This window comes from Muscardinus avellanarius, assembly GCF_963383645.1.
Source record: "Muscardinus avellanarius genome assembly, chromosome: 16".
NCBI lineage: Eukaryota > Metazoa > Chordata > Mammalia > Rodentia > Gliridae > Muscardinus > Muscardinus avellanarius.
This window is the reverse complement of record NC_137802.1, coordinates 38,081,824-38,106,006: the sequence shown is the minus strand read 5'-3', so window position 1 is coordinate 38,106,006 and position 24,183 is coordinate 38,081,824. Positions and strand designations below refer to the sequence as shown.

The 24,183-nt window shown below is 44.6% G+C and overlaps 1 protein-coding gene across 6 annotated transcripts in view; it reads left to right on the top strand.

Moving 5' to 3' along the window:
- MSI2 (musashi RNA binding protein 2) overlaps positions 1 to 24,183 on the top strand; it is a gene marked incomplete at both ends in the record, with an annotated part of 397,735 nt that overhangs the window by 249,603 nt on the left and 123,949 nt on the right. For all 6 annotated transcript variants that reach the window (XM_080712694.1, XM_080712696.1, XM_080712693.1 and 3 more), the window contains one exon: positions 13,057 to 13,105. In XM_080712694.1, coding sequence (XP_080568820.1) covers positions 13,057 to 13,105 — 49 coding nt within the window. The remainder of the gene's footprint in view (positions 1 to 13,056; positions 13,106 to 24,183) is intronic.

Genomic DNA, 24,183 nt, shown 5'->3' with positions numbered 1-24,183 from the left:
CCAGATGTTGTCCCAGCAGCCTCTGCAGCCCAGTTTTGCATTCTAGGCACAGTTTGACTCATGGACCTTGAAGACCATCTCACACAATTTCTCCCTTTCACAGATGGGACCTAAGGACAAAGAAGGGAGGTGGCTTGTTCTCTGTGGGATGCAGGTGAAGCTGGGATTGGAATCCGGATTCTCCCCAGGCTTCCTGAAGCATAGCCTGCCTCCTCCAAGGCTCCGGACACCTGCTGAGTCCTTAACAACAGCTCTTCCTCTTTATCCTGTCTCTTGGGAGCAAGTTTTCTGTGTCCTCAAATTAGTTGGGCATCAGTTACTTATTTTCTACTTGGAAAACCAAAACTGCAGAATCCAGGGCAGAGGAGATAGTACATGGGGGATATCCTCGAGGCTCACAACCTGTGGTCTACCAACTGGACAGATAGAGCTTTTGACTTTCCTTTGTACCAGTACCTTTGCTTCAAAAGTTTCCTGTTCAGGCAGCACATGAGCTGGGCTGGTTAAAGTCTATCCTCTGAATACTGTTGGGGCCATTTGGCTACTTCCAAAATCACCCAGCAAGAATGTCTGGCTCACAGCAAATCTTTTGACTCATTCAAAGGAGGGTTTGCTCATTCATTAAGTGAATGGCGATTAGAGAGGCATCACCCACGGACTCAAGTGGTAATTATTGCTGGGTTTTCGTGGTGCTCGTTTAGGGAGGAATATGTTGCCAGTTTCTCTTGGCATGTCCAGAATCTCCGTCTCTAGCCTTGTTGCTGGGGTGAGATTTCAAAGAGGTCCTTCCACACCCTAATACCTGGGTCCTGTTTAGAGGCTCCATTTGGAAGGGGTTCCGTTTGGAATGTGGAATCTGATAGTTTAATATTTGCACATATTCAGCACCTCGTTCTTCTGCCCCTTCCTTGCTTTTGTTTGCTCTCTAGTGTTAGTCCAGACGATATCTTCTGAATGCCAGCCCTCCCTCCCTCCCTTTGTTCCCTCCTTCCAAAGACCATATGATTACTCTTGTAATAAGAATGCTGTGTAACAAACCACAGGACCTCCAGTCAGGTGCAGTGACACACACCTGTAATCCGGTGACTTGGGAGGCTAAGGCAGGAGGATCCCAAATTCAAGGACAGTCTGGGAAACATAGACTTTCTCAAAGTAATATGGAGAAAAAAAATGACCAGGGATGTAGTTCAGTGGTAGAACACCCCAGTACTTAATCCCTAGCACTGAAAAAAAATTACCCACAGGATTTCAGTGGGAAACAGTGACTGTTTGTTTCATGTGTCTGGAGTACAACTGGAGTGGTTTTGCTGATCTCAGCTAGCCTGATTCATGTGTTTGGGGCGACTAGCTGATGGCTAGTATAGATGGTCTAGTTGGGCAATTGGAGGGACTTGGTCCTGCCCCATGTGTTATGTCTCTCGTCTTCCAGCAGGCCAGCCAGGGTGTGCCCTTCTCATCACAGTGGCAGAGATCCAAGAGAAAAGCTAGAAATGTGCAAATTCTCTCAAGGTCCCAAACAGACATACTGGTCTCTCTACCCATTGTATTGGCCATTATCATAAATCAAGTCCAGATTCAAGGGACGGGAGATAGACTTTGCCTCTTCGAAGAGAAGAACTACAAAATTATAGCCAGAAGGGTGTGGGTCCATTAATATGTCATTCTACCAAAGCCCTGTGCATTCTGCCTCTTATTTGTGTTTAGGCCAAAGCTTTGCGAGCTGTGAATGCCTAATAAATGTAGGTTGCGTAAAAGTAAATAAAATTGACATCAGTGAGATTTTCTAATCAACTGTAGTTGGCTGCATGATGTAGAGACATTAACTGGAGTTTTCTGTTAGAAGGAAAGTTTATATCATCTAAGTAGAAACTGGATTTTCCCTGTGTTGGGTACAAAGGTAACTTGGTTGCCACTAAGAAATTCTTCATCTTGCCGGCTTTCCCATCATGAGTTCAAATGCCATTGTCATCAAGATGTTAGAGTGTACATGTCCCAAGAGAAAGGGGGAACTGTTACCACTGAGCTGAGGGGAATCTTCTAGAAGAAAGATTTTGTTCCATGTGTTGAACACTGAGTAAAGGAAGAAACAACCTGTGTCTAGTGTCTTTAACCTCTGCCCTGGTTTCTCACTCCTTGGAGGACTGCATGGCAGGGAGGGGCTGCTGCCCAGTAGCTCCAGCAGCAGTGCCTGGGAGCACCTTAGAAACCCAGTACTGCTGAGTCTGGCACTCAGAGGAGGCTGTGGCCCAGCAGAGCCTGGGGATCACTCTGATGTGGGTGACTTTAAGAAGCCCTGTCAACTCCAGTGACCCCCAAGACTAGCAGTACTGGGTCCTCTTTTGTTGACTCATATACACTTCTGAGGATGCTACATCATAAATTGAACATGGCTTAGCCAGAAATATGTACTCAGGCCCTTCTAGAATCAAAACAGAGACATCCCCAACCAATTTACCTAGAAGTTTTGTTTAACCTTGCTTTTTCATTTATGAAGATTCACCACTAAGAGTGTCAGGGCTCAGTGAACACCTACTTCTGTTCTGCTTATCACCAGATATATTTCAAAGTTGGAATAAACTCCTTCCCCCAAAACAAAACAGCTTGTGCCAGGGCTTAGGACAAAGCAAACTGCGGTTCAGATATCTCCTGTCTTTCTCTCTTCCCCAGGGGGTCACAAGACCTCTCTAGGCCTGCAGGTGCCCACATCTGGTACAAAGAAATCTGTAAGGCACATGAAGGCATTTGACACAAAGTAAATACCAGTGTCACCAGACATGATAGCACATAATCCTAGTACTTCAGAGGCTGAGACAGGAGGATTGCAGCAATTTAGCAAGGCCCTCCACAACTTAGACCCTGTTTCAAAACTAAAAAATAAAATAGGGTTGGGATGTTGCTCAGAAGTAGAATCCTCCCTGGATTCAATCCCTAGCACCACAAAATAATAACAACAATAACAACAACAACAATAATAATAAAATAACAGTGTTGACTCTAAGGACAAGGGTGGTGTCCCTTGGGGAGTTAATAGTACTTTCTATTGGAATCCGAAAAGCTCCTGTTGCAGCCCCCAGCCCTTTGTGTACTTCTACCCATGGAATGAGGCCTGAACCTTGATGCTAATGACTGCATAGCCAACTAATCTACCTGGTGTGTGTGTGTGTGTCACACACACACACACACACAAACTTTAACCAGTTTGCTGGCTCCAGTTACCAGTTACCTCCAGATATCAGTTACCTCAGCTGTGCCCCTTACTTCCCCTCGCCGCCGGGAGACTCACACAAGCCGCTTCTGTTTGATTCACATAGAACCGTGAGAAACGGTCCCATATGTGAGGCCGTGTTTTTCATTCTATTCAGTCTTTGTATATTCAAATTCTCCTAGTTTCAGCTCTTGCTGTTCTGCCAGATTTCCATCGCATTGATGGCTTCTCTGAATTAATAAGTGTTTTGCAACCGCTGAAAAGTTTTTTCTCCTGTTCCTCCCCCAACACTGGGACTTACCGTATTGATTTTTTTCTTTCTCTTTTCTCTCTAGCTACTTCTTAGATGTTGTATTTTGTAAAGTGTTAATAGAATTTTTCTTTCACCCTGACACTTTATCTATTCAGGAGGTCTTTGCGGGTCCCGTTGTACTGCTGGACTATAGAGGAGAGAGCTCTATTCTTCACAACAATCGTTGCCCCGAAAACATACCCTGATCCTCCCCCACACTCACCAGGGTGGAGTGAATATCCGAGGCTGAGTGAGAAAACATCCAAACTTAGCAAGAAGAGGGAGCCAATTACACTCTGTTGAAAGGGGGTTTTGAAAATACATTTTTAAATTCAAAATATTTATTTCCTAAGGAAATCTGAGTCTCAGTGTCAAAACATGGCCAACACAGAAGGAGCCTGTTTTCCTTACTGCTAGGCATTTTCAGCTCAAAATAAGGAGCGGGCAAACTGCTCAGAAAATGCGGAGATGGGTGCAAAACAGATGTCACATTTACCTGGCTGATCCCTGGCAGGCCTCCCCCACCCCCAGCCCAGGCTTTGGGATTCTTATCGCATCCCAGGGTGAGTCTGAGATGCCATATGCTCAAGTGTGACTGCTCTGTGTGCAAACACACCAGTTGATCTTATGGTGGTTTTGCTTGAGTGGTGAATGGGAGGCAGAACGGCTGTTGTGTGTGTAGCCTCAGCCAGCACTGGGGGACTCTTCAAGCCTGCCTGGGATGGGCTTCCTGGGAGGGAGCCCCTGTTCAAGTGATCTCCAGATAGGCATCGCTTACTCCTGTCAGCTGGTGCCTGGGAGACGGGGCACCTCTCTGCTGGAGGAGCCAGCAGGCAAGGCCATTCTCCCCCCTGCCTCTGACTTCAGGAGTGGGGACCAGAAGGGAAAGGCCCTGGGTGCCTGCTGGTTCAGGCTCAGTTGCTTAGCAACAGAAGGGGGCCCTGCCTCTGGAAGGGATTTTTAAGCCAGGCACTAACTAGTCTCTTCAAGGCTTGTGGTTGGCAAGTACTCCGTTCTCCATTCTTACCTAGACTTTGCTCCTCTCCCTAGTATATCTGACAACATCTAGAAAAATAAATTTGATTTGTCTGGAGGTACCATTTTAAACCTTGTTGTACTGTTTCGCCCAAAGTCCTCTCCTCCACTGGAGCTGGCAATCTGGGAGGAGGGAAGAATGAATAACCTCTGATACCTTTTCTCAGCTGGCTTAGCTCAGGCCCCCAGGCTTACTTGTGAGCCTTTGAGCACAAATCAACAGTGCTGGGTCCTTCCCAGCCACACACGGGCTGAAACTGTTCCAGAGTTTCACAGAGCCCTCTGGCTAATAGTTTTGTCTACCCACATCTGCACGCTTGGGTTGAATTTTTGCTGACAGCCAGAATGAATGAACAGAGCAGGTTGGACCAGGTACTCTGCCCAGGAGAGTAGCTGATTGGTTATGACAAAGACCCAAGCTAAAGATGTGTGGAAGAAAGGACTGGACATAAAGGAGTAGAGCCAAATCTGGCTCATGAAATGAATTTCTTGAGACCTACATGGGAATCAAGTGTGGATCCTGAAATCTTGTTAGAAATACCGAAAGGATTGCAGGATGTGTGGAATAGAGACAGAGGATGCCTTTGGTGTTCTCCTCTCTCTGATGTTTTTGAAGAGGTCCAAGCACCAGTGCATTATTTTGCTAAGGCTGCCATAACAAAGTGTGACAGACTAGATGGGTTAAAGCACAGAAATTGGTTTTCTTAGACTTCTGGAAGTAAGAAGTTGAGCGTCTAGAGGTGGCGGGGTTGTTTCTTTTGAGGCCTCTCTTCTTGGCTTGTAGGTGACGTACATTCTTCTCCCTGTATCTTTACATGGTCTTTCCTCTGTATCTGTCAGTCTCCTAAACTTCTCTGCTTATGAGGATACCATCATGTTGGATTTGGGCCCACCCTGATGACCTCATCATCACCTAATTGCCTCTTTAATTATGTAACCTCCAAACATAATAACATATATAATAGTAGGGATAGAGACTCAACATATGAACTTGGAAGGGAGATATAGTTCAGCCCAAAATAATCAAGATATGAAAGTTTCATCATTTGTAAGTGCAAAAATTTAAATATTCCTAAGAAGGAAAATAAGTAAGCTATGGCTTCTTGTTCCATGAAATATTATGTAGTGGTCCAGATTTATGATGGATATTGTGTGCAATATTGTAATGTTACTTGTTAAAAAAAAACTTGGAAAAAAGTTTCACATAAAATTGGATTTAAGCTATATTAAAATAGGTATAGTTTTTTTTTTTTTTTCCTATTAATTTATTTTTTTATTGGTGCAATGTATTCATACATTATAGTGGTATAAAGAAAATACTTTTGTAGACATACATGCACATATCGCCCAGTTAGCCCCTACCCGATCCCCACCCCATTCCCTCCCCATCCCTCCTTCCCATGCTTGGCTTAGTGGTTGACATCTAGTATTATAGCAATTTATACAATATTAACATTGATAATCTCACATAACAGTTTCATTTGTCTGGTACCAAACTCTTGATGCCTTAAAGATAACATTTCAATATTTCTTTTTGCTTTCTTTCTTACCAGAGACTATTTTTTTTCTTTTCTTTTTTTTTTAGGTAAAACTATCATACATTTATTTATTTATTTTTCAGAAAAAATCTATCCTGATATGGAATATGGACACTAGATACCCAAAACAATCTCAAAGAAGAACAAAGCTAGAAGATGTATATTTTCTGATTTCAAACCATATAAAGCTACAATAATTGAAACAGTGTAGTACTGTTCTAAAGGCAGATATATAAACCATTGGAGCTAAATAAAAGCCTAGAGATAAATTCTTCCATACATTGTCAAGTTATTTTTGACAAGGTTTCCATGAATTTTTGGTGGAGGAAATACTAGTCTTTTAACTAAATATTGTTGAAAAATAATAATTACATGGAAAAGAATAAAATTGGACCCTTACTTAACACATATACAAATATTAACTCAAAATAGATAAAAGACCTAAATATAAATCTTAATACTATAAGCTTTTAGAAGAAAATCTGGGTCATAAAACCTCACAACATTGAAATTGGAAGTGATTTCTTGGATATGATTTCAATGGCATAGGCAACAAAAGGGTAAATAAACTCCCTAAAAAATAAAAAAATATTGTATATCCAAAGACAATGTAAACAGAGTTAAAAGTTACTGATCCTCTTCCAAGAGTTCCTCCTATGACCCATTTCTCCCTAACTCTCACAAATTAGGGAAAGCATCTGATTTCTTATTTTTTGTGCCTGACTAATCTCACTTAGCATAATGTCCTCCAGTTCCATCCATTTCCCTGAAAATGATGTAATTGAGTTTTTTTTGATGGCTGAGTAAAATTCCATTGTGTACATATCCCACAGTTTTGTAATCCATTCGTCTGTTGATGGACATCTTGGCTGGTTCCATAGTTTGGCTATGGTGAATTGTGCAGCTATGAACATAGATACACATGGATTAGTTTGGTAGTTTGGTTTCTTTTCTTTTGGGTAGATACCCAACAGTGGTATTGCTGGATCAAATGGTAGATTTGTTCCCATTCTTCTGAGGATTCTCCATACTGTTTTCCAAAGTGGTTGCACTAATTTGCAATCCCACCAACAATGTCTTAGAGTTCCCACTTCTCCACATCCTCGCCAGCATCTGTTGTTGTTTGTGTTTTGAATGATGGCCATTCTAGTTGGAGTTAGGTGAAATCTCAGGGTAGTTTTGATTTGCATCTCTCTGATTGCCAGTGATGTTGAGCATTTTTTCATGCATTTATTGGCCATTTGAATTTCTTCTTTTGTGAAGTGTCTATTTAGTTCATTTGCCCATTTTGTTATTGGATGTTTTGTTTTCTTAGTGTTGAGTTTCTTGAGTTCTCTGTATATTCTAGATATTAGTCCTCTATCAGTGGTGTAGGTGGCAAAAATCTTCTCCCATTCTGTTGGCTCTCGATTGAGATTCTTGATAGTTTCCTTTGCTGAACAGAAGCTCTTCAGTTTCATGCAATCCCATGTATTGATTCTCCTTTTAATTTGCTGTGCCTTTGGGGTCTTGTTGAGGAAATGTTTGTCTGTGCCTATGTGTTGTAGTGTTGGACCTATGCCCTCTTCAAGGAGCTTCAAAGTCTCTGGTTTAATTTCCAAGTCTTTGATCCATCGTGAGTTGACTTTTGTACAGGGTGAAAAAGTGGGATTAACATCCAATTTTCTGCATATGGTTAACCAGTTTTGCCAACACCATTTGTTGAAGAGGCTATCTTTTTTCCAGTGTATGTTTTTGGCCTCTTTGTCAAAAATCAATTGGCTGAAAGTGTGTGGACTTGTTTCTGGGTCTTCTATTCTGCTCCACTGGTCTATATATCTGTTCTTTTGCCAGTACCATGCTGTTTTTATTACAATGGCTTTGTAGTATAGTTTAAAGTCAGGTATTGTGATTCCTCCTGCGTGGTTTTTGTTGCTGAGAACTACCTTGGCTATTCTGGGCTTTTTGTTATTCCAGATAAATTTAAGGACTGATTTTTCTATGTCTGTGAGGAATGATCTTGGTAGTTTAATGGGCATTGCATTAAATCTGTAGATCACTTTTGGGAGGATGGCCATTTTAATGATATTTATTCTGCCAATCCATGAACATGGAAGGTCTTTCCATCTTCTAAGATCTTCTTCGATTTCTTTTTTCAGTGTTTTATAATTTTCTTTGTAGAGATCTTTTACCTCCTTGGTCAAGTTTATTCCTAGGTATTTTATTTTTTTGTGGGAGATCCTGAGTGGAAGTGTTTTCTGAATTTCTTTTTCAGTGGATTTATGGTTGGTGTACAGGAAAGCTTCTGATTTTTTAAGATTGATTTTGTATCCAGATACTTTGCTGAATTTGTTGATCAGTTCTATAAGCCTTTTGGTTGAGTTTGTTGGGTTTTCTAAATATAGTATCATGTCATCTGCAAATAGTGAAAGCTTAAGTTCTTCTTTTCCTATTTGTACTCCTTTGATTTCCTTTTCTTGCCTTATTGCTCTGGCTAGAGTCTCTAGTACTATATTGAAGAGAAGTGGTGATAGTGGACATCCTTGTCTCGTTCCAGTTTTTAGGGGGAATTCTTGAAGTTTTTCCCCATTTAATATGATGTTGGCAGTGGGCTTATTGTAGATTGCCTTAATAATGTTGAGATATGTTCCTTCTATTCCAATTCTCTGCAGTGTTTTTATCATAAATGGATGTTGAATTTTATCAAATGCTTTTTCAGCATCTATTGAGATGATCATGTGGTTTTTGTCTTTGATTCTGTTTATATGATGAATTACATGGATTGATTTTCGTATATTAAACCAGCCTTGCATCCCTGGGATGAACCCTACCTGGTCATGGTGAATAATTTTCTTGATGTGGTTTTGAATGCGTGTTGCTAGTATTTTGTTTAATAGTTTTGCATCCAAGTTCATCAGAGATATAGGCCTGTAGTTTTCCTTCCTTGAACTGTCTTTATTCGGTTTGGGTATTAGTGTGATGTTGGCTTCATAGAATGTATTTGGGAGAGTCCCGGTTTTTTCTATTTCCCGAAATAGTTTGAGTAGTATTGGGATTAGTTCTCCTATAAAGGTTTTATAGAATTCACTTGGGAAACCATCTGGTCCTGGGCTTTTCTTTGATGGTAGGCTCTTTATTGCTATTTCAATCTCTTTGATTGTTATTGGTTGGTTTAAGTGTTCTATATCTTCTTGACTCAGTTTAGGAAGGTTGTATTTATCTAGGAAGTTGTCGATTTCCTCCAGATTTTCCATTTTGTTGGAGTATAGTTTTTCAAAGTAGTTTCTGATAATCCTCTGGATTTCTACGCTGTCAGTAGTAATGTCTCCTTTTTCATCCCTTATCTTCATAATTTGGGTTGACTCTCTCTTTTTTTTAGTTAGGTTGGCTAGTGGTTTATCAATCTTGTTAATTTTTTCAAGAAACCAGCTTTTGGTTTTGTTGATTTTCTGTATTGTTTTTTTATTCTCTATTTCGTTAATTTCTGCTCTAATTTTAATAATTTCCCGTCTTCTGCTGGCTTTGGGGTTCAATTGTTCCTGCTTTTCAAGGGCTTTGAGGTGTGTCATAAGGCTATTTATTTGAAGATTTTCTATTTTTCTTATGTGAGCACTCAGTGCTATAAATTTTCCTCTTAATACTGCCTTCAAAGTGTCCCAGAGGTTTTGATATGTTGTTTCTTTATTTTCATTTGTTTCTAGAAATTTCTTGATTTCACCTCTTACATCTTCTATGACCCATTCTTCATTCAGAAGTGTGGTGTTCAGTCTCCACATGTTTATGTTGTTTTTCTGGGTCTTCTTATAGTTGATTTCTAGTTTCATTCCATTATGGTCTGAAATGACACAGGGAAGTATGTAACATTTTTTAAATTTGCTAGTGCTCATTTTGTGTCCCAGGATGTGATCTATTTTGGAGAAGGTTCCATGAGCAGCTGAGAAAAATGTAAACTCTGCTGTAGTTGGGTGAAATATTCTATATGTGTCCAACAGGTCCATTTGGTTAATGGTGTTCTTTAGTTCTGAGACATCTTTACTGACCCTTTGTCTGGACGATCGGTCTAGTATTGTGAGAGGTGTGTTGAAGTCTCCCAGTATTATTGTGTTGGGATTTATGTGTGACTTCATATCACAAAGAGTTTGATTTATGAAAGTAGCTGCCCCTATGTTTGGGGCATAGATGTTGATTATTGTTATTTCCTCTTGCTGGACTATTCCTTTTACCAGTAAGATGTGACCTTCTTTGTCTCTTCTAATAAGTTTGGGTTTGAAGTCTAACTTGTCTGATATCATAGTTGCTAATCCTGCTTGTCTTCGAGTGCCATTAGCATGGATTACCTTGCTCCAGCCCTTTACCTTGAGTTTGTTCCTATCTTTACTTGTAAGGTGTGTTTCTTGTAAGCAGCAGATGGATGGATTCTGGCTTTTAATCCATTTTGCCACTTTATGTCTTTTTATTGGGGAGTTGAGGCCGTTTACATTCAGTGTGATTATAGAGAGATAATTTTTAATTCCCAACATGTTAAGATCTTATTTCTGTTTAAGATACTGTTTATTCTTCTTTGCTTAGTTGTCTGCTGGATGGGAATTCTTGTTTCTTTGGTTCTGGCGTGTATTACCCATTTCCTCTTTGCAGTTAATCTCCTTGAGTATTTTCTCTAGCGCTGGTTTTGAAGACATAAATTCCTTCAGTTGCTGTTTGTCATGGAAGCTTCTTATTTCCCCATCTAATTTGATGGATAGTTTTGCTGGGTAGGAAATTTTTGGCTGGAAGTTGTTTTCTTTCAGAGTTTGGAATATGTTACTCCAAGCCCTTCTGGCTTTCATAACTTGGTTTGGGAAGTCTGGAGTGATTCTAATTGGTTTGCCTCTGTATGTCACATGGCCTTTTGTTTTTGTTGCCTTTAAGATTCTCTCCTTGGCTTCCACATTAGTCATTTTGACAATTATGTGGCGTGGGGATCCTCTTCTCTGATCCTGTCTAAAGGGAGTTCTATAAGTTTCCTGGACCTGTGTATCGACCTCTTGCTCTATGTTTGGAAAATTTTCTGCTATTACTTCCTTGAAGAGATTGTTGATCCCTTTGGTTTCACCTTCTTTTCCCTCCTCTATTCCAATTATTCTTAGGTTAGCTCTCTTGAAATGGGCCCATATTTCTTCAATGTCAGATTCCTGCTGTCGGGTTTTTTTTTCTAAATTAGAAACTATGCGTTCATTTTTAGAATGATCATCTTCAAGAAGCGAGATTCTATTCTCCATGTGGTCTAATCTGTTGTTTATACTTTGAATTGAGGCCTTTACTTCATTAATTGCATCCTTTATCTCTTTTTGACTCTCTCTAAATTCTTTTCGAAAGTCCTCTATTATTTCTAAAGTTATTTTCCTAATTTGATCTTCTAGAGATCTTTGGGTTTCTGTGTTATCAGATTCTGATGGTGTGGGGTTGTTGGCATTCACTGCTCCATTGTTATTTCTCTTTCCCATGATTTTGGAAGTTTGTGCCTTCTCTGGGTTCTTCCCTGAGTCACTACAAGTTCACTTAAGATGCTCTGGATCTCGTGTCTGTGGTATCTCAGTCACCACTACTCCTTAACTGGGTTGTATCACAAAGTCTCAGACCCAGGGAGTCAATTAAGGCTGCTTAGACCGTGGGGAGTGCCAAGTTGGGCGTTCTCCAGTGGGGAGTTGTGACTATGGTATGATATCTCTGCCACTGCCACTCCCCCACTGGGCTGCACTGCTAAAATCTCCGACCCAGGGAGACTATCTGCGCAAGTCCCTGGGAGTGCAGTACTGGGATTTCTCCCCTAGGGGCCGCAATTTGACTCACGGTTATTGAGTGCGCTGATGGAGCTGTAGTGAACTCGGTGGATTCGCTGCTGCCGCCACTGGCAATTTGACACCACTGCCACGGCGTATTTCTTCTCTGGTTTTGAACTCCGCTCTGAGTCCTTGCCAGTTGTGCTGTGCCCGGCCCTTGGGAGCTTTAGATGTTCCCGCTGCCGCCAGCAGTAAGACGCTGCTTCTGCGTCCTAGGCCGCGAGGCCAAAGTACCTCCTCTCTGGATTTGAGCTCTGTTTTGAGTCTCCCTCCTCTCTGGAGCCTGGTGCTGCTAGGGGAGATGTAGGCCGCGCCGCTCCGGCCGCTCTGCGCCGCGGCTCTGGCTGCTCTGCACCACGGGTCTGGCCACTCCGGCCGCTCCGGCCGTTCCGCGACGCGACTCTGGCTGCTCAGGCTGTTCTGGCCACTCCGCTCCGGCTGTTCTGGCCGCTCTGCTCGGCTACTCTGGCCGCTCCACTCCGCGGCTCCGGCCACTCCACGCCGCCGCTCCAGCCGCTCCACTCCGCGGCTCCGGCCACTCCGCGCCGCCGCTCCAGCTAATCCGGGCTGCGGCTCTGGCTGCTCCGGCTGTTCTGGCCGCTCTGCTCGGCTGCTCTGAACCGCGGCTTCGGCTGCTCTGCACCGCGGGTCTGGTCCCTCCAGCCGCTCTGGCGGTTCTGCTACGCGGCAGGCCGCTCCACTCTGCAGCTCCCCCCAATCCGCGCTGCGGCTCTGGCCGCTCCGCGCCGCGCGGGCGCGGCACTTCGGGCTGGTTTTTTTTCTGGTGTCTTGTTTTTCCAGCCCTTTTTCTCTGTCCCTTGTAGTTACCGTTTTTATTTTTTTGCTGGTGGTGTTTTCTGGCTCTGAAAGGCGCTGGTTTTGTGGTAGTAGAGTTGGATTGTTAGCGGGACTTGTAAGTGCCGCTTTCCTCCGTCGCCATCTTCCCGGAAGTTCAGGTATAGTTTTTTAAACAAACATTAAAGGACAACATATGTGCCATATGTTAAATGTAGTTGTGCTGGGTAGAAAGACAGCATTTTTCCCCTTTTTTACTCTTTTGTATTTACAAATAATCTTTAATGAGCAACTATTCTATAAGGGAAGCCACCTCTCCCACCTACTCTATATTTTTATAATGTCATGTATATTTTTTAAATCCCTAAAGCAGCCTCTATTCTGTGTTTGCAGGTGGAGGATGCGATGCTGATGTTTGATAAAACCACCAACAGGCACAGAGGTAAGATGATTCCAGCATAAGAAAGTCGCCCTTCACCCTTTCCTGGCCTTCATCTATTCTCACCTTTGGTCCCACCGACAAAGATACAGGGAAGAGTCCAGAAGCAAGCCAGCACAGGTGACCACCCTTTGAAGACCTGTACTAGTGGAGGGTCACTGAAGCACAAAGAAACCAGATACTGGACACTTAAAACCCCCTTCTTTTTGGTGTGGGAATTATAGTTGAATTATGCAGCCATGCCCAACATACACATTCAGATATACCTTTCTAAACCTGGTTCTCTGTCCCTCACTAACCTCAGTACTAAGTTATCCTAGTGAAAATTATCCATAGCAGTTACTCGATTTGCATTGAAGGAGATGATTTAAAAGCAGACTGTCAATCTAGAGAGAGAAATCTTGACTTGGGGTTGTTTGCGTGCAGCGATTACAGTTGTGGAACTACCCTCAGGCGTCTTAGAATGCTTAGGGGACATCTGCACTTGCTTGTATTCTCTCCTTCTTCCTCCTATCCCATCCATGTCACAGAAAATGGGTCTGTTCTAAAAATGACACAAGCTCTGCTCTGGAGAGGGCCCCTGGCATTGGATGAAACATCAAAGGTGTTTCTGACTACCACCTTCCAAGAGAACATGTTGAAATTATTGCTTTGAACACAAACATTGAAGGATCTAAAAAACCCTTCCCAGAGGTAGTAGAGTCAAAGAAGGTCATGCCTTAGTGCTCCCCCTAACTTCCACATTTCTGGGATTTCTTCTAGCAGGGTGCTACTGCACAGAGCTTCCAAAGGGGGTGGCAGGAAGGGGTGTGAGGTGTTCTTGCAGGAGGAAACTGCGTTTTCTTGTGCTGACTCGCCTGATGTTTTTTGCATTGTTTACATTCCTGCTGTCACCTGTGATTAGAAGCAGGTACCCAGTACTGACTGTGTCTTTCCTGTTTGTAGAAGGCAGCTGAGCGAGAGGGAGGGAGGAGTGGAGGGCGGGTTGCTGCTGCAGGGGTAGGAGGAGGCTGGGTGTGTCCTGCGTGTCCTACTCACCAGCTTCTTACATACTCATCTATAGATGTGGATGGAGGGTTGAGAACTGGGCAGTCTGGGATAGTGTCAAATGCTTATGGAGAGAAGAGACGGGCAGGAGCGGAGGGCAAGGAGAGAAAAGAAGGTCATGTGGCTGTTGAACACGTGGCATATCCGTTGCACTGCTCTGGAGGCCGGCTGGGTGGCAGTGAGGTGGCGGCAGGCAGGCTGTGGTTACCCTCAATCCTGCTTCACAGAGTGTCCTTTCTCCCATCATAGTTTCCTAAGCACGACTTTCATGTGCATCTTCCAGTTCAACCTTCAGTGTTCTTTCTGTGCAGGTGGGAACCTTGTTTGGCCTATACACATTTTCCAACCAATCAAAATAGCCCACGAAGAGCTTCTGTGGTGCTGGGCACTGGAGTTGGGAAGCACAGATCTTATGTATGGAGCGGGGTCATGCCTGAGGCCTGACAGTGCATGCATTTAGAATGAGGTGATGAGCAAAGGAGAATGAACCCCCCTGCAGCCACCGTGCCCCAGCTGCCCCGTCACCTCCTCAGCTCTCATCAAGAGGGAAGTGTGGCTGTGTGGAGACTGAGGACTCCTCACTGCCTGGCACTACCTCCAGCTCTCTTCTTAACTCTCCATAGCTATAGATGGGTGCTTAAGAAGCGAGTGATCAGGCCACACAAGACACACCCAGCCTCCTCCTACCCCATGAGCCCGGGGTGTTGTCACAGCACACCTGGGCCCTTGCTCACCCTGCCCTCTTGAGCAGCCTGGGATGCTGACTTGTCGTTCGCCCAGGATGTGGCCTCTTCCTGTGTGCTCTTGGAGCCGTGGTGGGGAAGCTGAGGGGACTCGAGTACACTGGCTTCTGAATCTGGTGGGCCAGGTGCATGAGCCCACTAGGCCACACTTGCCACCAGGAGCCAGAGATCAGGGGAGGATTTCCAGTCTTGCCTGCTGGCCTCTGGAGGGATGGGCTGGCCTTCAAGTGCATCTGTGTGGCAGTCAGCTGCTTCTATCCACAGAAGCACCAGCCTCGGCCTCACTAGCACTGTGACAGAGTCCTAGGGATGGGGGATCTTGAGCCCTCCAAGAATGTATATGCTCCATCCTGAAAGTGGAGATGAGGGCCAGGTTTGGTCTCTGCCTCCCAGTGGAGGAAGCCATGCCAGCCTGGGGTCCTTCTACCTTCCTTCCCCTTACAGCACAGGTCTGCTTCCAGCCAGTGCTACACCCTTTGCTCTGCCTGGGGCTCTTCTTAGCCTCTCTGAATATCTCAGGTTCTTCCTCTAAAAATATTGGAGCACTGTGCTTGCAATTCTGGTACTTGGGAGACTGAGGCAGGAGAATCACAGGTTCCAGGCCCTCAACAGCTTAGTCAGTCCCTGTTTCAAAATGAAAATAAAATAGGGCTGAGGGTATAGCTCAGAGATAGAACACCCCTGGGTTCAATCCCCAGTACCATAAATAAACGTGTGTGTGTGTGTGTGTGTGTGTGTGTGTGTGTGTGTGTGTGTACACATACATACATACATACATACATACATACATACATCTAATACAGGATTAAAGTCCTTCAGGACCCTAAGATTTTTAGCTTTTGAATGGTGGGAATGTCCAAGTTGAATTTCTGTTTAGATCTCTTTATAATTAGATCAGGGGTGTGAACAGTTGCCACAGGTGGGGTTTCCTGAGAAGCAATCCTGAGAGAGGGCTCAGGCTGCAAGATGCTTATTAGGAAATGCTCTTGATTGGGCTGGGTGGAGGGAGAAGATGGCCTGTCCTTCAGAAATGGAGTGGCCCTTGCCCGGCCCCAGCGGGGTGAGAGAGCATCCTTTGTGTCTACACGGGTGTATCTACTACATCCTTTGTGTCTACATGGATGCATCTACTGAATGCAGCCCTCCCGTGAAGATGGTGTGACTTGGGTTTCCCTTCTCTGAGGAAACCCTGGAGGGAACCCACAGCTAGGAAGATGCCCGTCAGTCCTGCAGGGGATCTGGGCATCCTGACGGCACCACCATGACTCCTGCTGCCGTGGCTTCTGTGGCTTTCTAAAAAGGCCATGTTAACTGTCTTGGTAGAAATGACCAATGATTTCTGACAGTTGACATACCAAGTCCTGAGCTGACTCAGAGCTGCACATGGCACTGGGTGTTGATGGCAAACAGCCGTAGGGGAACCAAGCTGCCTGGAGCCACCAGCAGGTCAGAGCCAACCTGGGACATCAACCCAGTCCTCCTGACCTGCTGCCTGGCTTTTACTTACCACTCTACAGCCATGGTACTTGGCAGACCTGAAAGCAGGAGAGCTAGTGGTTTTAGGGGTTCAAGCACTTCCTCCTTTTCTTTCCATACCCTGCTTTCTCAACCAAGGCACTCCTGTGTTTAGAAACTGAGGCATCGAAGTGCTGGGATGCCACAGAGCAGGTTCCCACAGCCAGACAAGGAGCTGAGCTACCGGGAGAAGTTGGGACCATCAGGGCCTCACCCATCACTTCACCCCATGGCAGCCTCCCAGGGGAGAGAGGGAAAGATGGTGGAATGTGGGCATGTGTATTGCTGAAATACATCCTACGCTCACATCCTGGGAAAGGAAGCTCCCAGCATGAAGGTCACTCCAGGGGAACCTCAGTTGTCCTTCCCTCTGACCCCAGGCCCTGGGTTCCTGAATCCTGCACTGCTGGATCCCTCCAGAGGAGAGCTGGATGGTTGGGGCCCATGGAGAAGGAGTCAGGGAGTCTCTGAAGCTCAGCCTGTAGCCTGGGGAGGGTTGGATGCCCAGAATGGTTTCTGGCCTCAGACCTCCCTTTAGCTGCCATTACCCGGTGGGCCTGTTTGCTGTGGAATGTTGCCAGAGGCAAAGGAACAGAATACACTGAGAGAAAAATAAATAATAGTGTGATGGATGGCTTCTCCGAACAGTTAGCAGTCACTTACTAAGTGCGATGCTAATGGCTTTGGAGAGGAAAGCAGCTCCAGCCAGCCACTAGGTCCTCCAAAGGACCCTCCCTGCACCAGCCACAGCAGGCCATGTCTGAGGGGGCCTTTCCCAGGGTGGCTACGCCTTATCTGAAGCTGGAGGGGTGTAGGGTTGGAGGATTCTGCCAGAGGGAGGACTCTTCAAGACTCACCAGCTGACCCAGAGCTTGGCTTCTCCCTCCAGGCTTGCTCACAGCCTCTGTCCCAAAAGCATTTGGCCCACGGTTAAGGTTTCCATAATTTGCGTAATCAGTGTATTTATTAAAATGGTGCCAGTAAGATGTAACCAAAGCTGTGATAGAAGATAATGCTTTTCTAAGGAGAAAAACAGGCCTTAATGTCTTGAATACCTGCCAGACAGTCACTTTTGAAATTGACCCCTGAAGTCCAGATTGACTCTTTTATGCACACTATATAAAGATGATTAAGAATCATGGTGTAATTATTTGTTTATTGGTGCCTATTTCTCAAAAGACAGGAGGCATGTAAAAAGAGTTTGGCAAAGGTGCAAATTAAATTAAAAATTTCTTAAAGCATTGCTTCATTTGTAAATGTGAATATCAAAGACAGTATCAGTGTGTTTTTCCTGATGAGATTCCAGCATTGTGATTTTATTTACCTGGGGAAGCAGGCTGGGATTTTCAAGCTGTAAATGTGATTTTGTGGGTTGGAGAAAGATGGGTGTTTGACGAGAGGTTACATCCAAGAGAAGGGTTGTCAGATGGGGTAGAAATCATAGTAGGGATGTACAACATCTCAGCTGGTAATGACATTTGTGCTGATGCGACAAGAGATCTCTCTGCAAAACCTGTGCCCACCTTGGAGGCCTGGAGCAAGATCTGCTGCCGGCCTGCCTTGCTAAAATTATGCCTGTAGTGTTCTCTCACCTCTCAAATTCACTCCCTTCCTTGGTGTTAGTTACCGATGGAGTTAAGTATCCATCAAATCCTGCCCCAAGTCTGAGATTGTTAATGGGTTTACTGAAAATCTGTAAACCAGTATTTGATCATTATTGATATGCATACTAATTCTGCAGCCAAATTGGAATCCAGATTACAAGGAAGCAGCCAGTCTGTAACAGTCCACCCCCAGCTGAGGGTCTTGGCCTCCCGGGGCTCTCAGTCATACATGGCCAGCATGCCCAGGGCTCTCTTAGGCACATCTGGGGTCTTGATGGGGTTAGGTGAAAGTCCGTTCTCTTCCCAGAGTGAACCCTTGTCAGTGTGAGGCAGCTGCTCAAGAAAGGCATGGCTAAACCCCAAACCTAAGAGAGAGTGGTCGAAATGTACTTAAAAATTCAACACAGCGGAGTATCCTGTGGCCCAGCTTAGACAACAGAGGCCTTGGGCCAGGGAGCAGTGACATGGACAGATACTTGAAGCAACTCTGAAGAGTTGAATGCAGGTTTGAAGCTGGACACCCTTCAATTAAAATGAGGAGAATTGTTCAGTCCAATAGAGTGGGCAACGACCAAGCCAGATTCTCAGCTTCCAAGGCTTTGCACATCCAGCTGGGCGCATCTTCCAGAGGGTCTGACAGAAGGGTGGGCTCATGATTCCTTCTCAGGCTTCTCCCCATACCCTTGCCACAGTGCATGTAAAGGCGGGGGGCAGACGCAGAGTTGCACCCCTACCCTGAGCTGGTTCCAAGACTGGACCCAGAGCTGTCTGCACATTTTTATTTTCTTGTTAAATAAACACCATTAGCCTTCTAGAGAAATTGGTGCAAACACGACCTCGCAAATAACCAATTAAAAGGGCAGGGTTGAAGGGGAATGTGAATTTGAAAACATGTAGAGGAGGCCATTAGAGATTCCTGTAGATGCCCCAGACCTGGCAACATCGATCTGGGACCTTAATTTTATTTCTGACAGGAAAGCAAGGACCAGGCTTTAATTTTTTTCCCCCTGAGCTAACTCAATTCTGGAAGCACCCATTCCGGCACTGTCTCTTGAGATATTAATCAACACAGTAGCTTCGTTTCAGTTCACCTGCTTTGCTTTGTAGACACAAAGCCCTGGACTCCTAGCAACAGGGAGGGGGGTCGGGGCACTGTGGACCAGTGGAAGCCCATGGAGCCACTGGGAATTAGCATCCTGGCTGAGCTGCATTATCTTCAGCTAAAGTATAAATCTTAAACTTCTCTCCTTTGGAAGAAAAGCACTGGCACCAAAAGGGTGGTGAGCTAATAGGCCTTCCTGCCTTTCCCTGGCCAAGGCCCACAGAAGCAGAAAGGGAGTGGGCCGGGGCAGCAACTTCACTGACCCAGAAATGGCTTTTTGTAGAGAAGGACAATGAGTCTTTTGTTGGGACCTGTTCCCATAGAGGCTGAGAGCTCCTCTCACATGTTGAAGAGCTCTGGCCACAGAGAAAGGTGCCCTTGAGCACCCCCATTATCAGCCCTCCCTTAGCAATGCCAGGGGCCATGGAAGGCTGGGGTAGGTGTCACCAAGACTTGAGGTTCCACAAGGATCCCAGTGATCATGCAGCTCTGGGGCTGAGCTTAGAGCCCTGCGGTCAGAGGGCACATGCCAGCCCATCTTTATCTTTCCATAAGCACCATCTGCTGGGAAGAGCCTGAATTTCCAGGTTGGCCATACTGGGATTCAAGTCCCAGTTTCCCCATGGGTGTGACTGAGCTCCTAAAACAAACTAATATATGTGTTTGAATTTTGGGAACCTTAGTCTTTAAAAATAGAACTTTTTGTGGAAGTTTTTCCCTCCTTGATGCATACAGTACATATGCTGGCATGCACATATAATACTTCTGAAATATTACATAATTGGGAGTAAACAGTTATAGTAGCTTTGTGGTTAAGAGCACTTACTCTGGAGCCAGAAGGTTGTTCAAATATCAGCTCTGTGTCTTGATAGCTGTGTGACCTTGAGCAAGTTATTTAGTCTCTCTGCATTTCAATTTATTCTCTCTAATTAGGAAGATAAAGGGCAAGAGGTATAGCTCAGAAGCAGAACACTTGCCTAGCATGCCTAAAGCCTTGGGTTCAATCCCCAGCACCATAAAAAATATTTAAAAAATATAGGAGGATGACCTTGGGTTAGCCTGAGGTTTACATCACTTAATAAGTAGAAAGGGCTTAGCATAGTCTCTGTCCATAATAAATACCCAAATATGTACACACAACACACATAGTTGAAAATGCATATACATAGAAAATGGTGTTTGCTTTGGGGGGAAAGGATTAAATGACCAGAGGTAGAAGGATACTCTTTATCGTATTCTCATTTATCTTTTGAATTATTGTACCATATTCATTTATTACCTGTTTAAACATTTATTTTTTTAAATATAACCTTTTAAAATGTCATTTTACTTTGGATCATCAATGTAGTAATGTGATATATCAACATGAAAGAGAATATCCATAAGAAAAAAATTCAACCCATCTTACCCCCCTAACACGCTAACTAGTCTACCTTGTTCCTGACATGTGCATAGATATTTTTAAAGTTGATTGTAATTAAGAAGCTGGTACATCATGTGGAGCCCATACATTGACTGGGATGTGGCTCCTGCCTCCTCTGGGGCCCCAGAGCATCAGCCAACAAGAGAGGGTTACATACTGAGAATCCTTTACCTCGGATTCGCCTGTCTTATACTTTCTATAAACAGAGTCCAATAAAGAGAGATGAGGATCTTCTTAGTATTTCCTGCTCTTCACAGACAGTGTGCTATTATTAGAGCCAGACTGGCCCCAGTCTGAAAACAAGCCTGTTTGCTAGAGTTCACCCAAGACCAGAAGGGAGAGAGGTCAGAATGAGGAGGCTTCTGTCCTGGAGTTTAAAGTACTTCAAAATTAAAAAAAAAAAAAGGTAAGGATTTCTTTATTTCAAGTTACAGTTAGTAAATCTGTGTAGATCTTACAAAGTATACAGAATCCTACTCTCTGTCCTTGTTTACAGCTTAAAGGTGACAACCAGTTAATGACCCTAGGAAGTAACCAGGTCACATGACTAAGGGTTCAAACTCCAGAGCTGCCACTAATTAGCTGTGATAATTGGATAAGCTACTGACCTTCTCATTTGTTAAATATTACTAATTTATGGACTTGTGAGGTTTAAGTTAGATAATAAATGTGAAACATCCAACATTCAGGAAGCTACCTCTAAATGTTAACTTTATTATTCTACTGTTTCTTTTTTTCTTTCTTTCTTTCTTTCTTTCTTTCTTTTTTTCTTTTTTTCTTTTCTTTCTTTTTTTTTTTTTTGTGGTACTGGGGTTCCTGGAAGCCCTTCTACCTCTGGGCTACACTCCCAGACCTATTTTATATTTTTATTTGGAAACAGGGTCTCTGAAGCCAGCGCGGCTGGTTTCGAACCTGTGCGATCCTCCTGTCTCTGCCTCCCAGGCGCGGGGATTACAAGCGTGCGCCACCACACCTGGCAGCTGCTGTCATTTGACTAACAATAATACTGTTGGCATTTCTGTTGCCATCAGCCCCCAGTCTGTGGAACTTTGTTAGAGCAGCATAGGGAAAAGCAGAAGACCACACAGCGCCTCCTGTCTGGCATGTCTCCTTGCTCGCTGCTGGCCCGTAGTCCCTGTGGCCAAGAGTGGCCTTCCCCTCTGTGCATTCTATCCACGCCCTCCCCCGGCAAAATGATGTGGAGAGAAGTTAGAGAAAAGGCGTTTTCTGTGACAGTCCCCCAATCCTGATAAGGTTCATGCCTCACCTAAGTCCCTGAAATTGATTTTAGAACATTAAAGATTGCTTGGTCGAGAGGGACAGTTGAACTCCAAGGTTTCATCTTTAATTTAGTGGCCTCCAGGGCTGAGTCTTTTTTTCTGAGAGGGAAGAGTGCTGGGGATGGACTTTGTGAATGTTGGGCAAGCACTCTACCACTGAGCTACATACCCAGCCCGGGCTCAGACTGCAATTATACATCATAATGATACACACATGAACGCATACAGCATCCATTGTGTGTAGTCATTTCTTTTTCTTTCTTTCTTTTTTTTTTTTTTTTTTTTTTTTTTTTGCGGGTCTGGGGATGGAACCTAGGAGCATTCGACCTCCGAGCTACACCCTCTGCCTTATCTTTTATTCTTTAGTTTGAAACCAGGTCTCACTGAGTTGCAAAGGGCCTCACTAAATAGCTGAGGCTGGCCGCGAACCGCGATCCTCCAATCTCAGCCTCCCTAATGCTGGGATTACAAGCGTGCGCCACCGTGCCCGGCAAGTCATTTCTTTAGAAGCCAAGGAACAGCCAGTGTAGCTAGGAGTTATCAGGATCCCCAGCTCTGATGATACAGAACATACTCATTAGAGTAGTGTTCTGTTTTGTTTATTCACTTTGACTATTTATAGATATAATACAATTAGAAAGAAAAAGGAAAAAGGAGGGGAGGAAGGGAAAGGAACTCAGGAGGGCTCCTGTGGTTGCCAGCATGCACCTTGGTGTTCTCACCTACCTGCCTCTACTTTCACCCTGTAGAGAAAAATAAGAAAACCCAGCAAGACAATGCTGAACCTCAAAAGCTGCCAGGCAGACTTCTTGATTTCTTTATCTTGTCCCAGAAACACTTTTGGGCAGGAGCATTTGCCACATCCAATCCTGGAGTGAGTGTTTAAGCCACATGAAGGTAGCGAGAGTCCCAGCAGCGGCACCTACAGTCATAGTGCCGAGGCGTGTACTGCAGCCAAGAGTGAGCTAGCTCACGTGGATGTGCCGCTGCTAATCCTCCGGTGTTGCTGGCAAACCTGGCGGTTTATAAAGATAACTGCTACGATCTTAAAGTGATCAAAGTTGTGTGCCTTTCAGCACTCCCTACATATTTGGAATTTCTTCCTCCACTTGCCACCCATTTTGCTCTCAGGAAATAATTGAGAGCGCCTCCTTCCCCCGAATGCATCTGGCGTCAGTGCCGTCTCCCCACGCCCTGGGTAAGGCCCGCTGCCACACAAGCTCACAGTATGTGCACAAGGCTCACATCCCATTTATTATCTCAGAGGGCTGGGCCAGTTCCTGGATGATTCATGGCTCTGCTTTCCACTGCTGCTGGAGGTGACGTCATCCATTCTGGGCCCAGAATAGACGCAGAAGCAGCAGTAGTCCCGGTTTTGTGTCTCTTGCCAGCCCTGGCTCCCTCCACCTCACCGCTGTGTGTTTATTGAGTCAGAACCTCCATGTCTCCTGAGTAGAAGGCAGTAGATATGTTCCAGTGCTATGGCACATTAAAGCAGAGAGAGGGCCTTTTCCAGAGGCGATCTTTCCCCTTCCATTCCTCTACTCAGAATTGAGATTCCAAGTAACCCAAAGAGCTGCTTAAGTCCTATGGCTGGCTTTGATTTCTTCCTGTGGAGGCAGGGTTGCTTAGAAGGCCTGACTGGTCCACTTGACATGATGAATGAGGGCGGTCACGTTAGAGGTTTGTTCCCTGGTCGGTGGTTTTCCACCCTGGTTGCAAGTTAGAATCACCCGGGGAGTTTTTAAACCATACTGATGGCTGGGCCCCACCCCCTCGTCAATTACATGAGACTCAGGGATGGAACCTAATACTGGTCATCTTTAACAGTCCCAGCTGATGCTAACATGTAAGCAGGGCTAGAGACCCCCATCTGGGTCAAATGATCACCAAGAACCCTTCTAGCTATAAAGCTCAGCAAGGCAGAGCTGCTACCCATTTTGTGGACCAGATCCTTGACTCTATATCTGTGCCCAGAAATCAGAGACTCTCCTCTTTAGTCTGGGCCCTGGCTCCTAAGGAACCCACCAAAGTAATGAGAGTGCTTGCTTGCTTTTGAGAAGAAAAAAAAGTGACAGTGGTATTATTATTATTATTATTATTATTATTATTACTACTACTACTACTACTACTACTACTACTACCTCTTAAGGCTGATTTGAAGAAAGAATGAAATTACTGGTTTGATTTTTAAAAATCAATCTTGTGTGCTACCTCAGACCCATGATGCCTGGATGCAGCCCTGGGCAGGGGCTGGGGTTGCTTTAACCAGAGGTCTGTGCCAGGGTTCAGAATGCCTCTGTGCCCACTCCTCAGAGGCCAAGGAGAAAGGTGTACACTTGAAGGTAGAGTTTTCTGTTTTCATTC